Source organism: Setaria viridis, chromosome 3, assembly GCF_005286985.2.
Source record: "Setaria viridis chromosome 3, Setaria_viridis_v4.0, whole genome shotgun sequence".
Lineage (NCBI taxonomy): Eukaryota > Viridiplantae > Streptophyta > Magnoliopsida > Poales > Poaceae > Setaria > Setaria viridis.
The window spans coordinates 31477431-31492139 of NC_048265.2; the positions used below are offsets into that span (position 1 = coordinate 31477431).

Here is a 14709-nt window from a genome sequence, read left to right on the forward strand (position 1 = left end):
AATCCACCATGAAAAACCAGACACCCAACACCCCTTAGAGATGAATTAAGCCCGGCAAGCATAGACGTAAATATCCGATAGTTCACCCAACACCCCTTAGAGATGAATTAAACCCGGCAAGCATAGACGTAAATATCCGAAAGAACTATCAATCCTACTCAAACAACAAAGCACACGGGCCGAACATTCCCAGTTCCCGCAACCGCCACCGGCCCACGCCCACTACCACTCACTCCAGTCAGCCGTCATCCGTCACCACCATCCCCAATCCCCAATTCCCCACTCGCTCGTTCCGTACACGCCACTACCCCTCTCTTTCCCCCACCTCCGCCGCCGCACTCCACCCCATGGACTCCCCGCCGCCGCCGCCGCCCTCGCTCCCGCCAGCCACCCTCCCCTGGCCGGACCTCCTTGCCGGCGCGGCGTCCTCCACGCGCCGCCTCATCGCGGCCCACTCCCGCCACTTCCTCGCGCTCTCCTCGCTGCTCCTGCTCCCGCTCGCGCTCCTCCTCCTCGCCCTCCCCTGCCCCTTCCTCCCCGCCTCCGCCTCCAACCCCGCCGCCCCCTCCGTCTCGCTCCGGGCCCCGCCGGATCCGCGGCGGAACCCGCTGCCCCTCCCGCTCCCGCTCCTCGCCCTCGCCGCCGCGCTCCTCTACCTCGCCGCCTTCGCCGCCGCCGCGGCCAGCGCGCACGCGGGCTTCTTCGGCCGCCCCGTCAGGCTCCTCGCCTCGCTCTGCTCCGTGCCGGCCTCCCTCATCCGCCTCGTCATCACCGCGCTCCCGGCCTCCCCGCTCCTCCTACTCCCCCTGCTCCCGCTCCCTGCCCCGCTCCGCGCAGCGCTCCCCGTCCTCGGCGCCGTCCTCCTATCCCCCTTCTGGTCCCTCGCCGGCGCCGCCGCTGTGGTCGAATCAACAGCCGGTTTCGCCCCGCTCCGCCGCAGCTGCCGGCTGCTCTGGGGCGCGCGCCTCGCCGCGCTCTTCGCGTTCCTGGTCTTCGGCGCCGGGATCTGCGTCACGCTCTGGGGGTTCGGCGGGGTGGCCGCGGAGACGTGCGATGCTGCCGCTGGGTGGTCTGCGATGGCGCCCGTGGTGGTAAAGGCGGTGGCTGGCACAGCGCTGCTCGCCGTGATGATGCTGTACGGGATGGTGGCCAACATTGTGCTGTACATGCACTGCCGTGCGCAGCATGGGGAGCTTGCTGGGGAGATCTACAACGAGTTCGCCAACATGTATGTCTTCCTGCCCTTTGATGATGGCAAGGATCGGCATGTCGTTTCGGTGGTTACTGTTTGGCCATGATTTATTTCAGTAGGAGCAACCAGTTGCGCTTTTGATCGGGTGTGCGTCTCTGTTCATATGTGCATAAGTGTTTATTTAATTGTGCGAATGTTCTGATCAAATGCTGTACTATTAGGTCCCGTTTGGTTACATTGACTTATTTTTAGCACCTGTCACATCGAATGTTTAGATACTAATTAGGAGTACTAAACGTAGACTATTTACAAAACCCATTACATAAGTGGAGGCTAAACGGCGAGATGAATCTATTAAGCCTAATTAGTCCATGATTTGACAATGTGTTGCTACAGTAAACATTTGCTAATGATGGATTAATTAGACTTAATGGATTTGTCTCGCCGTTTAGCCTCCATATATGTAATGGGTTTTGTAAATAGTCTACGTTTAGTACTCTTAATTAGTATCTAAACATTCGATGTGACACGTGCTAAAAATAAGTAAAGGGAACCAAACGCCCCCTTAGTTTAAGAGAACCTTGCGTTTTGGTTTTGTACTGCAAATAGGAAAGGATTCGACAAACATATATACCTGTTAGGGACCTGGAGGACCCAGCTAGGCCGGTTGGGCCAAAGGCTGGCCCGAGGCCGGCTGAGCCAAAGGGGGCCCAGAACTGGCCCAAAAGGACCCACGTCGCGGGTACTGTAGCACGCCGGGTGCCGCCCGTCTACTTAGGAATTAGGAAGAGTCTAGATAATAGGATGGCTTGCAAGCCAAGTAAGTTAAAGTTACTTGAGAACCAAGTCATGTCCCCTCTATATAATAGAGGCCTCATGTACCAAATGAATCAAGCAAAGAATTACGGGGTAAAACCCTAAAGCTCTCTCTCCTTGCACCGCCCCCTCCCCCTGCGCCTCCTGCACAGCCCCCCTCCATGGTCACCGGCCACCTCCCCCTCCCTCTCTAGGACCCCAGATCTAAGGGGGTAGCCAAAACCGTAACAATACAACTACCTTAATGTGAATTGTAATTGTCTGTTCTTAGATGTTGGATAATAAACTGTACAGATATATCTGAGGTTGCAAAATGGATGGTTCTGCATATTGAAATTTAGCATTGCTTGGAATAATCTTTAGACCGCATTTGCCTGCTGTTGCAAATAGTCCTGTTCAGATAATAAACTGTTGGGGGTAAAGAGGTCATCCATATATACTTATGGGTATGCCAAGACAATCCATATTTTTGGTAATTCTATTGAGAACCATATTGGTAGTGACACTCACCGTTTACAAGATGATGTGGTCGCTCAATGTCTCTAGAATGCTATGCTTGCTGATCAAATTTTGAATGGAGTATGTAATAGCAGTATAGTACCACTCTTAATTAAGTACCAAGATACGTAAAAGATGGCCTATGCTGCCAAAAAAAGACTAACATGGCTTAAGCTGCCATGAAAGTATATAAGCAGGCAAAAGTAAATATATAAATTGCTAAGAAATTACATTGCTACTGCTAAAGATAGAGTGAACCACTAAGGCGAGACTGACAAATCACAGTGCAGTAATACTGTAAGCTTTTCTCACCTAGAAATGCTAACTGCCATCCTTAGATTATTAACCTAAGTTAGAACTGCATTTTAATTTCTCTAAATGTCATTTTTAGCTATGTTGGTTCTTGACTATCATGAAATTTAGTATGGGCTATTGATTTGTGTAGTCTTTCATCAAATGCCTGGTAGGGCAACTACAGTGTGTGTAGTTGGTGTAAAACTATCCTTCCATATTTTGGTACTCATTATTCCTTAGAATAAATGTTTGTACTCTTTTACGATACAGCTGCTAGGACTTTATATTGACATAATTATCCTGTAGAAAAAGATAGAAAAACTAGACAGGAGGCTCCATTTATTTTTGTTTAGTCACCATATCATCAGAAATTGGATATAAAGGTTCAATAGTTGTGTTAGTCATTTGAAGATTCACCCTGTAGGGAACAAGTTTATGACTTTATTCTTGTGCTTATCACATAACAACTCATTTCATGGATATTATAGGTATCACAGTGAAAGGTAAAGATGCAAATAGGTGTCATATGGGATAAACGTTAATTGTGTTTATAGAATGATTCATAGATTTTCTCCAGGAAACAAGAAAGGTGAATGTGGTGAATTTTTTTGGGATGTTACGAGGTAATAAGAGTTTTCTTGGTATTTGTTATTATTGGAAATGCCATTGGAGTGCACTGCATCTCTGACAATGTAATTTGCACTAGTTGTAGAACTGAAAGAATGAATGGCTCCCTCTCTGAAACTAAATGCTGCTCTACTGTATTAGTTGGTTGCCATTTATTAGGTGCCTTGCATACTCAGTGGTAAAACGAACATAACAGTTAAGGAATAAGATTACATATGAGATGAAAAAAATGGTTTGTCCTGCTTGTTGAAAGACTTTTGAGTTTGCATGCTTGACATTATCTTTGGAACACTTTTGTCAAAATTGTCCTGTTCAGACAGTACATTGTTGGAAAGAACCATCATTGATAATTACAGACCTACCAAAAGGAAACACAAAAGGATTTGGCCAATTACACTGTTTACCCTTAAGCCTGCTGCCTTATCTTTCACTTCAATCTTTTTTTTTTTCAGAGATATGCTAATTGTTTGGCCTGTTCGCTTTAGCTTATTCAGCCAGCTTATCAGCCACCCAACAGTGTTTTCCTCTCACAACAAATCAGCCATTTCAGCTTTTCAGCCGGCTTATAAGCTGAAGCGAACATGCCCTATCCTTGGCATTACATAAAAGTAAAATAGTTGCCCAGCAAGTACAAACAGTGTACAATGCCTGTAAAACAGGTCTCCAGTATTTCTGTATTGCAAAAGCTGGGAGAGATCAGAGATGCATAGATTTTTTTTTTAAAATAAGTTTGAGAACTAATACTCGGTCTCTCCATGACGGAAGTCACATTGTGGTAATCTTGGCCAACAGCTCGAGGAGGCTAGGTTAGGGAAGGACAGACGATAGATAAAAATTATATTAGAGGCTTGTTTGCTGAACGGACAAATGGATGAATGCCACAATCTTTATTAAGTACTCCCTCCGTTTCAAAATGTAGGATGTTTTAGCTTTTATAGATTCATAGATTTTGTTATGCACCTAAATATAGGGCTATGTCTGGATACATAGCAAAATATATGTATTTAGAAAAGTCAAAATGACCTAAATTTTGAAACGGAGGGAGTAGTCTGTATAACAACATAGAGGACCTTGAGCATAACTTTTCGCAAATCACATTCGCCAAAGCCTCTTTAACCCATGGGTTTCTTCCCTCGCTAGCTTTAAGTCAAAGCCTTTGAAGTCTCAACCATTAGCATTGAGACGTCAAAGGAAGTGCATGTCAATAGGTAACTTAAGTTCACGACGGTAGTTCAACTGGTTTGTCACCTGCCCTGGATGACGGGTTTATGGCATCTTGGCTCTCAAACCACGAACCAGAAGATCCTGATGCGATGATGCTACAGCAACGATGCTCTATTTGGGACACGGAAAAATTCTGGTGTGGAAACTGAACCGCATTTGCGCTGAAATCTGCACGGTTTATTATCTTTATGCAAGAGCGTCGCTGAATGTTTAGGGAAAAGATGGGGAGTCTCCACTCTTCACTGCTGTGAATGAGAAATTATGGATGGAAGTCAGTCGAGAAGCCATTAGGTTTCAGGATGAGCGATTTAGCAAAGCCAGCGAAGAGATCGATCACCGTGCGGTCCGTGCAGCATGGAGATGCCACAACGGCGTCCTTACCAGATTATGCAAGTGGCCAACTGGCTGTTGAAATTAGGCTTCAATCTTGCGACTGCTACAACGTGATCAGCCACGGGAATAATGAATCAGCTTTGCAGTTCAGGTGTCCTTAAAATGTGCAAATGTTGTTGCTGCGGTCCTAAAGTTCTGTTATTATAATCTTTTTTTACCGCGCTAAAATGGCTTTCCTGCTACCGTGTAATGCGAATATGATTATGTGTAATCTTAATGCATGCATGGGTTCGGAACTAGTTTTACTTTTAACTTTGTTAAGTAACTCCAATAGGTTTTGACTCGAGCTTCCGAACCGAACAATGCTCAGTTCTTTTTTTTAAGAGTCAACGGGGCTGAGAAAGCCCACCTGAACAATCATTTCTTCAAAGATGATAATACAAGATCAAGCGATCAAACCCCGGTGATGGGTGTTGGCGATCAGGATGGATACAGTTTTAGAAGGAGAAAGGAAGGAGAAAGGGAACCACAAAGGATTGCATCGCAGCACACACTTACTTGACAAATGAGAAGCTTAAAGCAAACAACACATAATAAGGAGAGTGGCCAAGCTACACCGAACACACAGGCAAAGCAGCCAGCAAATCACCGGGAGGAATCATCACAAAGTAGCCTAGCATCCAAAGGCATCTGGACCACAAAAGGGTGGTGAGCACCAAGAGGAACGAACTCGAGACCAATGAGTGTTTGCAATGGGGAGGACAAAGCCCCACCTGAACCGACTCATTGGCACCAGTCCGAATCGCCAAGGTGAACCCAACCACCAAGTTTGGCCGCGGATAGTCAGCCCGGCACTTTCGCTGCATGGCCACCGACGAGAGAAGGGAAGGTTGCTGGAGCGAGCAGGAATTCGTGGAGGAAGTGTGGAGGTGCTCGGCACCACCGCGCACCGAGCACGGCACTTTCACTGCACAACACTCGAATCTCAAGAGCCGGCCTTGCAACACCGCCGCACCCAGGCAACTGCAACAATCGTCGGAGACGGCGAGCGCAGTAGACACGCAGCTTGCAGCTATTCGGTCCCAGCATTGAGCTGCACCGCGCTCATGGATGGAGCGGCTCCACGGCCAGCGTGTCAGCTGTAGAAGGGCCACAGCCCTACCACTAGCTGCGGCGCCGGCCAGGCAGTGGCACCGGTGGCAGGGGGGGCAACGGGTGACCAGCCCGGCGAGGAGCCCCACCCCATCTAGCGCCGCCACCACGCACCCCTCACCCTCCCCCCACCCTTCAGCAGGAGCCCTTGGCCAAGAGGCCAGCGCAAGGGGGCGAGGGCCAGCGACCGTGGGAGGAGAGGCACATCAAGGGCAGGCTTGGCGAGGAGGCGTGGCCGGAGAGGCGCCGGAGCCGATGGGGAAGGAGGAGGAGCCGCCGGAGGTGACCATGATTTTGAATCATGGAGCTTTATATCTAGATTTGGGACAAGCAAAATAGGAGGAGAGAGAAGGGGGAAAGTAAGCTGAGGGTGCTGCTGTGGCTCTAGAGCCTGCCGCCGCCGCCGTGAGCAGTAGCTGGAGCGAGGGCGGCGGGCGAGCGGATGCTGGGGTGGGGGACGCTCGCGGCGGCGGCGGATCGCCTCCCGAGTCGCTCGGGTGACGGCTCAGGAGATGCGCTCTCTGCGCGTCCGTTCAAATCGAGTATTTTTCAACAAGGCTCAGTTCTGCCCTGTTTTCCTTTCTGATAAGATATTTGGCATTATTGCTTCCATTTCTATGTTTGGAATGATCTCGACAAGTGAGCGTATGTAATTCTGCTCAGGCACCCGTGCAGCGCCGGCCCGTACTTCGTTACGTGCAACAACGCAGAACCAAAACGTGGCGAGCTTCTCTTGCGAGCTTGTGACACTTTTGACTAACCAACCATGTCAATGAAGGCAGTGCTCCCACGCTTGCGTCGATCTCGACGGAGGACCTGGACTGCATGCTTTTGCGGACAAGGCTTGGCTGCCACGATAGGGCAGCAGTTATAAGATTCGAACCACACATCAGGTGCTATCAGCTCTCACCTGATCTAATTTAATGTGTTTTCAGACACTCTATATAGCACAGCCGTCCACGATAACAAACTAGCCTAAACTGGAAAATCGAATCTTGTTCTACAAGGTAAGCTGGAAAGCCAACACATCTCACCGTCCATGCTGACTTGTGTTGAAAGGGGCAATGGCTAGAGGACAAACTATACCTAATTTTTCTTTCAGGAGAGATGATTGTCTACACAAAACTATTTAATCATTGTCATAATTTTAGTGTAAAGTAGTGGCAATGGACTAATCTCACTCGATCCCGTAACATTTAGATAGAGAGAACATGACTTTTTTGCCTTGTCCTTTCCCTTGCTGGTCGAGCTATTTCCTCACATTGGCAATTCATTTATCTGTAGCATGTGAGCAGAGATCGCTTTTGGTGGGAAGTGTCTTGTGTTCCAAGGTTACAACTTTAATCTTTGAACACAAATCCACATCCAAATCCAAAGCTTCAGCAACAACATCAAGAACATATTTCATTCCGCAGATTCATACTCAACTTACTCATATATATTCCCTCCATCCCAAATTATAAGTCATTCCAAGAATCTTGGAGAGTCAAAGCATCTCAACTTTGACCAAATTTATATGATAATATAATAACATTTATGATATTAACTAAGTATCATTAGATTCTTCATCAATTATATTTTCATAGTGTACCTATTTGATGTCATAAATCTTTATAATTTTCTCTATAGTTTTGATCAAACTTGAGATGCTTTGACTCTTCAAGATTCTTGGAACGACATATAATTTGGAATGGAGGGAGTATTTTTTTAGCATTACTTTTTGCAAACTGTAGCCGAGTATCACCCCTGGGTGAGTATCATTGTTATCTCGTAATACAAAGAAGTTATGGTACATATCAACAATACACTACAGGAAACCACTTTTTTCCTATGTGCCACAACACGTCAGGGAAATAGCGTGAAACCGTCGGAAACATTATTTCTGTCGGCCGACCGATTAGCAAATCCCGACAGGGATAAAATGACAGAGAAAATAAAATTGTCTGGCGGGCCGAAAGATGTAATTTTTTTGACGGTAATTTTTCTGGCGACTCTCAAGGTAATTAGAACCCATCAGCTCGGAGATATCGTCAAAAACCGTCAGGATAATGTTTTATCCTGTAGGCAGCACCCGACAGGAAAAAAACGTGAATTACCCTGTCGCCAGACCATCAGGGTTAACAAAATTTTATTTCTGGGAGTAGCGGTTGACAGTAAAATGACGGCAATGACCGACAAATAAGTTTTTCCCTGTCGACAGAAAAAATGGTCCACACATAGGAAAAAAGTTGTTTCCAGTAGTGACACCTTATCCATGTTTAGTTAGGAATGATGTACCAGAAGTGATGCTAACTTCTCTAGTAGTGCTAGTTGATCGTCCTCAAACAATATTCCAAGAAACTAATGTTATTGCCAATAAACTTTGGCAACAAAATTTATCAAGTATATCTGACAAATTGTAGGGGTGAAAATGTACAAGAATACAAGATGCAAACTATAACGTTTGAAACACTCATATATGTTAACTACCTTGACTTTCTTTCAACAAGGCCCTAGCATGCATGCATAAATGAAATCTTTATACGCGTAGGGTATAACAAACTTGCACGGTAACAAATATTAATATATTTACAGAGCTGTAGTGAACTTTCTTCTTGGAGTAACTTTTTATCACCCAAAAGGTCTCTATAGCGGTGTAGGTACCATTGGACTACATGCCTAACTAATGATCGAATATTGAAGAACTGATAGACATTAATTTTCCAAACTAAAACGCATCCTATATAATCCTGGATAAGGATTCATGATTGATGCTCCGGCCAGAGGATTGTTGCTAAAGGTTTTACTTGCAAAGTCTTATAAGTAACCTGAGTCCAAAAGAGAGAGCGAACAAAAGGCCAATTTTACCAAGACAACCGTGTAGACAGGAGCTTTTATCCATGAAAGTTCTTCTCTTTAATTAGTTATGTCACTTTACTACAGAGTTGCTATCTGAAGCCTAGGCATCAAATTGAACAGCATCTCAAACAAAGATATCATATTGTTGCTTTCTGTCAACTGTTCAATCCTGTGGACTCTAAGAAGATAAACTAACCAACAAGAAGCGACAAGGAATAAGTAAAATAAGTCCCATAAGGAAACAACACGTACCCTGACTGGTCGTTAGTAAAGAGCTTGATGATGTCGCACACTGCTAGCTTTATAAGGAAAAATAATAGTGTTCTTGTATCAATGTAGTAACAAATTATGCATACTTCGACACAAAATATACGATCAGTGGCAGGTATAAACAGATATTCATCTAATCATTTATAACGGCCAAACAATCGTACACCCTCAAAAGGGCATACTACTTCATTAATAAGTAAAAAAAACTGAGACATGCACACTGACCTAAAATTAGATGCAAATTCAACAATGAATACCCATATGGCAATTAGTGAAGCAATTGGAGTATTCGAATTGTTTCATACAAAATTTTCAACATACACTATTAGGGAAATTAAGGGGTATCGGTCCTTTCTTAGAAAGGTAGAGGAGAGAATGGACCCGATGCGTCTAATTTCGTTGGCCCTGGAATCCTTTTAGTACCATTTGGTAAAACCAATCGGTATTAAAATCTACAGCTTAGTACCAGAATAGTATTACTACCTGATACTAATGCTCCTCGAGGTACTAAGGTTTAGTACCATATGATATTACCAACCAATACTGAAGAAAAATATTTCTTACCCAATCAAATGTGAGGTGTAGATGAGATGGTTAGAAAGGTACGTGTGAGGTGAGAGGTTATGGGTTCGAATCCAACTCACATGATTCTTTGTACCGGTTTCAAAATCAACCACCAACTGGTACGAATGTGAATTTTTGTACCGGGTGAGACTTTGTCTCAGATTCCTTGTACCGGTCCAAAACTGAGACTAAAGGGGATTTTGAAACCAGTAAAAAACTCTATTCTTCAATAGTTGTAGACAAAGTTAGTCACTTTATCTAGATATATATGGAATTATATAGATAGTACATGGAAGGAAGCATTAGAGTACACCGAAACGCTTTGAGAAATCAATGGATCAGCCGTAGGGTTTTGGACTAGTAACAAGACTTATCACATGCCCGATGGGATCCAATTCCCCAATAGTGATGAAAAGTCCAATATCTCCTGTAAGTTGTCAATCTTCTATATAACCACCAACCATACAATAATATTGCATTGACTCGGGAGACATTAATTGCAAACCGAATGGCATTCAAATATACATAAAGTAGTCATCAGTTGATCAATAACGTAACTGAAATATGATTAAACTTGATGGAACTTTATGAATGTAAAAACGGACGTTGTTTCACTACAGGACAACATTTTGTAGAAAGATAAATTCCTCTCCCAATCTTTCGATAGTGTAAATTATTTTAAAAATCCTGTTACGAGAAACGTGCAAACATCATCTAAGAAACTACGACGCAACCATGTGGGATATCATATAGCTCTTTGATCAGTTTTGATATTCCATTGACTACTACCATTTAGTAACAATATATTGGTACATCGAGATACTATTTGTCAACTTTATCCCATGAAAAATATTGCACACTTGACAAAAATGAAATCTATGTAGAGAAAATGCCATGTGTTCAAGGATAGCAATATGTTCCTTGTCTTACTGAAACACTGGAACCTCTGAATATAAACCGCACATGTCACAACACTGCACACAGGTACCTTGCTTATTACGTGTTCCAAGTTTCCAACTAAATGACTAATGTACCAGTCACCTTCAGCGTCATCTCTCCCTATATATAGAACCCTCCTGCCCATTAACCATCTCATACGCATCTGACGCAATCACTAGAGCTAAAAGTTTTCTTCTGAGAGATCAACCAAGTCTTTCTATATCATCAGCTAGTCTCTGAGTCCTTGGTCATACCCGCACAAGGCTAGGGCATGCATCGATCTTGGTCACTCGTTCTGCCTTTAGGTCTCATCGCCTTGCTTTTTGCCTCTGTTGCTGAAGCTGCTGCCGTGGAGCACACCTTCAATGTAAGAGTCAAACACGTGCACATATATGTTCATGCATCTATGTAGTTCTTTCATCTATATTCTCATTGTGATCTTTGCCAGATATGCATGTATGGTGTATAGTAGTTGCTCCCATTTGGTTTATTTCGTGTATACATGTATCTGCAAGATAATCATTGAAAATATTTTGTTGCTTATGCATTCATCAGGAGAAAGAATTCTCTATTACTCATAAATTATAATAATCTTTCTCTTTATTTGGTTACACATGTACTAACTACTAAGATATCATGACTACATGTAGCATGTCTCGTCCTCCGATCGCTCATTCTACTTGTTGCCCGGTATGTTCTTCTTCAGGTCGGGAACCTTTCTATTAGCCAGCTATGCCAGCCGGCGAGGATCATCACGGCGGTGAACGGCCAGCTCCCCGGACCGACCATCGAGGCCTGCGAGGGCGACACGGTGGTTGTTCACCTCGTGAACGAGTCACCCTACAACATGACCATCCACTGGTAAGTTACGCGGTCACTGTCAAGCAGGCTACCAACTTCTCCTGCCTCGATCAAACGTAACTTGCATAAAGATAAGATCCGTTTCGAACATTGACTCTTTGACACCGCAAGAAACCACCATTATAGCAAGATAGTCAGCTGAGCCGTAGAAAAGACTCCAACCATTATAGCAAGATAGTGACTGACATGACTAGCTGCTAATCTTTTGTTACTGCTGCTGGACTACTCATGCAGGCACGGGATATTCCAGCGCGGCACGCCGTGGGCCGACGGTCCGGCGATGGTGACGCAGTGCCCCGTCAAGCCCGGCGCCACCTACACCTACCGCTTCAACGCGACGGACCAGGAGGGCACGTTGTGGTGGCATGCCCACATCTCCTTACTCCGCGCCACCGTCTACGGCGCCCTGGTCCTCCGACCCCGAGGCGGCGCCGGCGCCTACCCGTTCCCCAAGCCCCACGGGGAGGAGACCGTCCTTCTCGGCGAGTGGTGGAACGCCAACGTCCACGACCTCGATGACATGGCGTTCCTCACCGGCAACCCGCCGAGGAACGCTGACGCCTACACCATCAACGGCAAGTCGGGAGACTTCTACAACTGCTCCAACGCCAACGAGACGTACAGGTTCCAGGTGCGGCGCAACGAGACGTACCTGCTCCGGATTATCAATGCCGCGCTCAACACGCCCATGTTCTTCAAGGTGGCGAACCACAGCTTCACCGTCGTCGGAGCTGACGCCGCCTACACCACGCCGTACGAGACCGACGTGGTGGTGGTCGCGCCGGGCCAGACCGTGGACGCGCTCATGGTCGCCGGCGCCGCCGTTGGGCGCTACTACATGGCGGCGTCCCCGTACGACAGCGCCATCCCGGTGGGGCCACCGTTCAGCATGAGCACTGCCACCGCCATCGTCGAGTACGCTGGCTCGGCCGCGGAGGCGCCGCCACAGCTGCCATCGCGGCCGGAGTACAACGACACCGACACGGCGTTCCGTTTCCTGTCCAACCTGACGGCGCTGGTGCTCCCCGGCAAGCCGACGGTGCCGCTGTCCGTGGACACCCGCATGTTCGTCACCGTCGGGCTCGGCAACTCCGACTGCCTGCCGAAGCAGCTGCTGTGCAACACGACGGGGACCAGAATGCCCATCTTCTCGGCGAGCATGAACAACGCGTCCTTCGTGCTCCCCGAGTCGGTCTCCATGCTCCAGGCGCACTACGCGAACGCGTCGGCTGGCGTCTACACCCGCGACTTCCCCGACCGGCCGCCGGTGATCTTCGACTACACGGCCGACGCCAGCGACAACGCCACGCTCAAGTACACGCCCAAGTCGACTAAGGTGAAGACGCTGAGGTACAACGAGACGGTGGAGATGGTGCTGCAGAACACGCGGCTGATCGCCAAGGAGAGCCACCCCATGCACCTCCACGGCTTCAACTTCTTCGTGCTCGCGCAGGGCTTCGGCAACTACAACGAGGCGGCAGCAAAGCCACAGTTCAACCTCGTTAACCCGCAGGAGCGCAACACCGTCGCCGTACCCACTGGCGGCTGGGCCGTCATCCGCTTCCTTGCAAACAATCCTGGTTGGTACCCAAATGATTTCACTTTTATTTTAAAATAGTTATTAGTAGTATCATTTTATTGTTAACTAGTACTAGATTATTGCATTGCCTTAATCAGGGCCAATGCTGATAGCTTGTGATAATTCAACAAGGAAGATTAATAGAATTGTATCTATTTGCAGGGATGTGGTTCATGCACTGCCACTTCGATGCTCATCTTGATTTGGGGTTGGCAATGGTGTTTGAGGTCCAGGACGGGCCGACGGCGGAAACATCGGTGCCGCCACCTCCATTGGACCTACCACAGTGCTAATTAACCATCCTTGTCAAATGTGTGGTTTGTTGGAATTGGGATGGATGGACATGTCAACAGAAGAAGCGTAGAACCTTGGCTTCCTATGAGGTTGTAGTAGTTTGATCATTATTTGTAAGTAATGAGATTGTAGTGGTTTGATTGATATAACCTGCATAGGGAGAACACACGTTTTTTCTGTGTAGTAGCTCGAGTCAAAGATATGATTGTTTGCGTTTGGTGAATAAATAAATGACATGTCAACGGGGTGAAGAGGCTTGGATTCCTAAATTTCAGCTGTGACATTTGAATATTATTTTCAGCTATGTGTGATAGCGTTGTGATATTTAAAAATTCCTAGTCAGTTAAATTTTAAGTGGCAGCATTCGGTTAGCCATCACAAATACACAGCCATATAGTAACAAATATGATCACTAGTAGAGAACCTTCCACGCGTCCCCTTTTATTCCGGTTTAAAGTTGGCTCGGGACGAAAGATACTTTAGTCCTGATCAAATATCAATCAGGACTAAAGACCCCCCTTTAGTCTCGGGTCAAAAATCAGCCACCCATGGGGGACCCTTTAGTTCCGGGTGAAAAAATCAACTACCCGTGAGGGACCTTTTAGTCCTGAGTGGTAAGATCAACCGGGACTAAATGTTACCATTTTAATCCCGGTTGGTGTTACCACCTGGGACTAAAGCTCACAACACCAACTGGGATAGAATGGGGTCTTTTGTCCCGGTTGGAAATACCAACCGGGATAAAAGGATCCCCCACAGGTGGCTAAAAAAGAATTAAAGGCCTGGGACCCTTTTTATCCGGTTTGTAATACCAATTGGGATAAAAAGGGGTTTTTAATCCCGGTTGGTGTTTCAAATCGGGATAAAAGAGTCCCTAAAAAAGAACTAAATCTCTTGAAATTTTTTATCTTGGTTTGTAATACCAACAGGGATAAAGGGGGTCATTTGTCCTGGTTGGTATTACAAACCGAGATAAAAGGGTCCCTCAAGATTTAGTACAAAAGGATTGCATCCCAGATGTGGTGTGTAGGTGGGATGGCAAGGAAGCCACGCGCGAGGTTTGAGGTCGTGGGTTCGAATCCCACGGACCGCGCCCACGCATATTTCGCGTGACTTGTGACTTGCGTGTGTGGGGGGCCTCCCTGTGTGGGGGGCCTCCCAGGGAGGCCCCCGGGGATTTATATTTTTTTTTACACCCGGTTGGTATTACTAACCGGGATAAAAGGGA

At 46.4% G+C, this 14709-nt stretch overlaps 2 protein-coding genes across 2 annotated transcripts; both read left to right on the forward strand.

Annotated features, from left to right (window-relative positions):
* The first annotated feature begins 233 nt into the window (after positions 1–233).
* LOC117847566 (uncharacterized) lies at positions 234–1427 on the forward strand. Its single transcript, XM_034728788.2, has one exon. The coding sequence runs from the start codon at positions 348–350 to the stop codon at positions 1296–1298; it is 951 nt and encodes a 316-aa protein (XP_034584679.1). The 5' UTR covers positions 234–347; the 3' UTR covers positions 1299–1427.
* A 9390-nt stretch (positions 1428–10817) lies between these two features.
* Positions 10818–13750, forward strand: LOC117847470 (laccase-25). Its single transcript, XM_034728686.2, has 4 exons — positions 10818–11114; positions 11454–11608; positions 11843–13188; positions 13350–13750. The coding sequence occupies exons 1-4, from the start codon at positions 11019–11021 to the stop codon at positions 13478–13480; spliced, it is 1728 nt and encodes a 575-aa protein (XP_034584577.1). The 5' UTR covers positions 10818–11018; the 3' UTR covers positions 13481–13750.
* Positions 13751–14709: the final 959 nt, after the last annotated feature.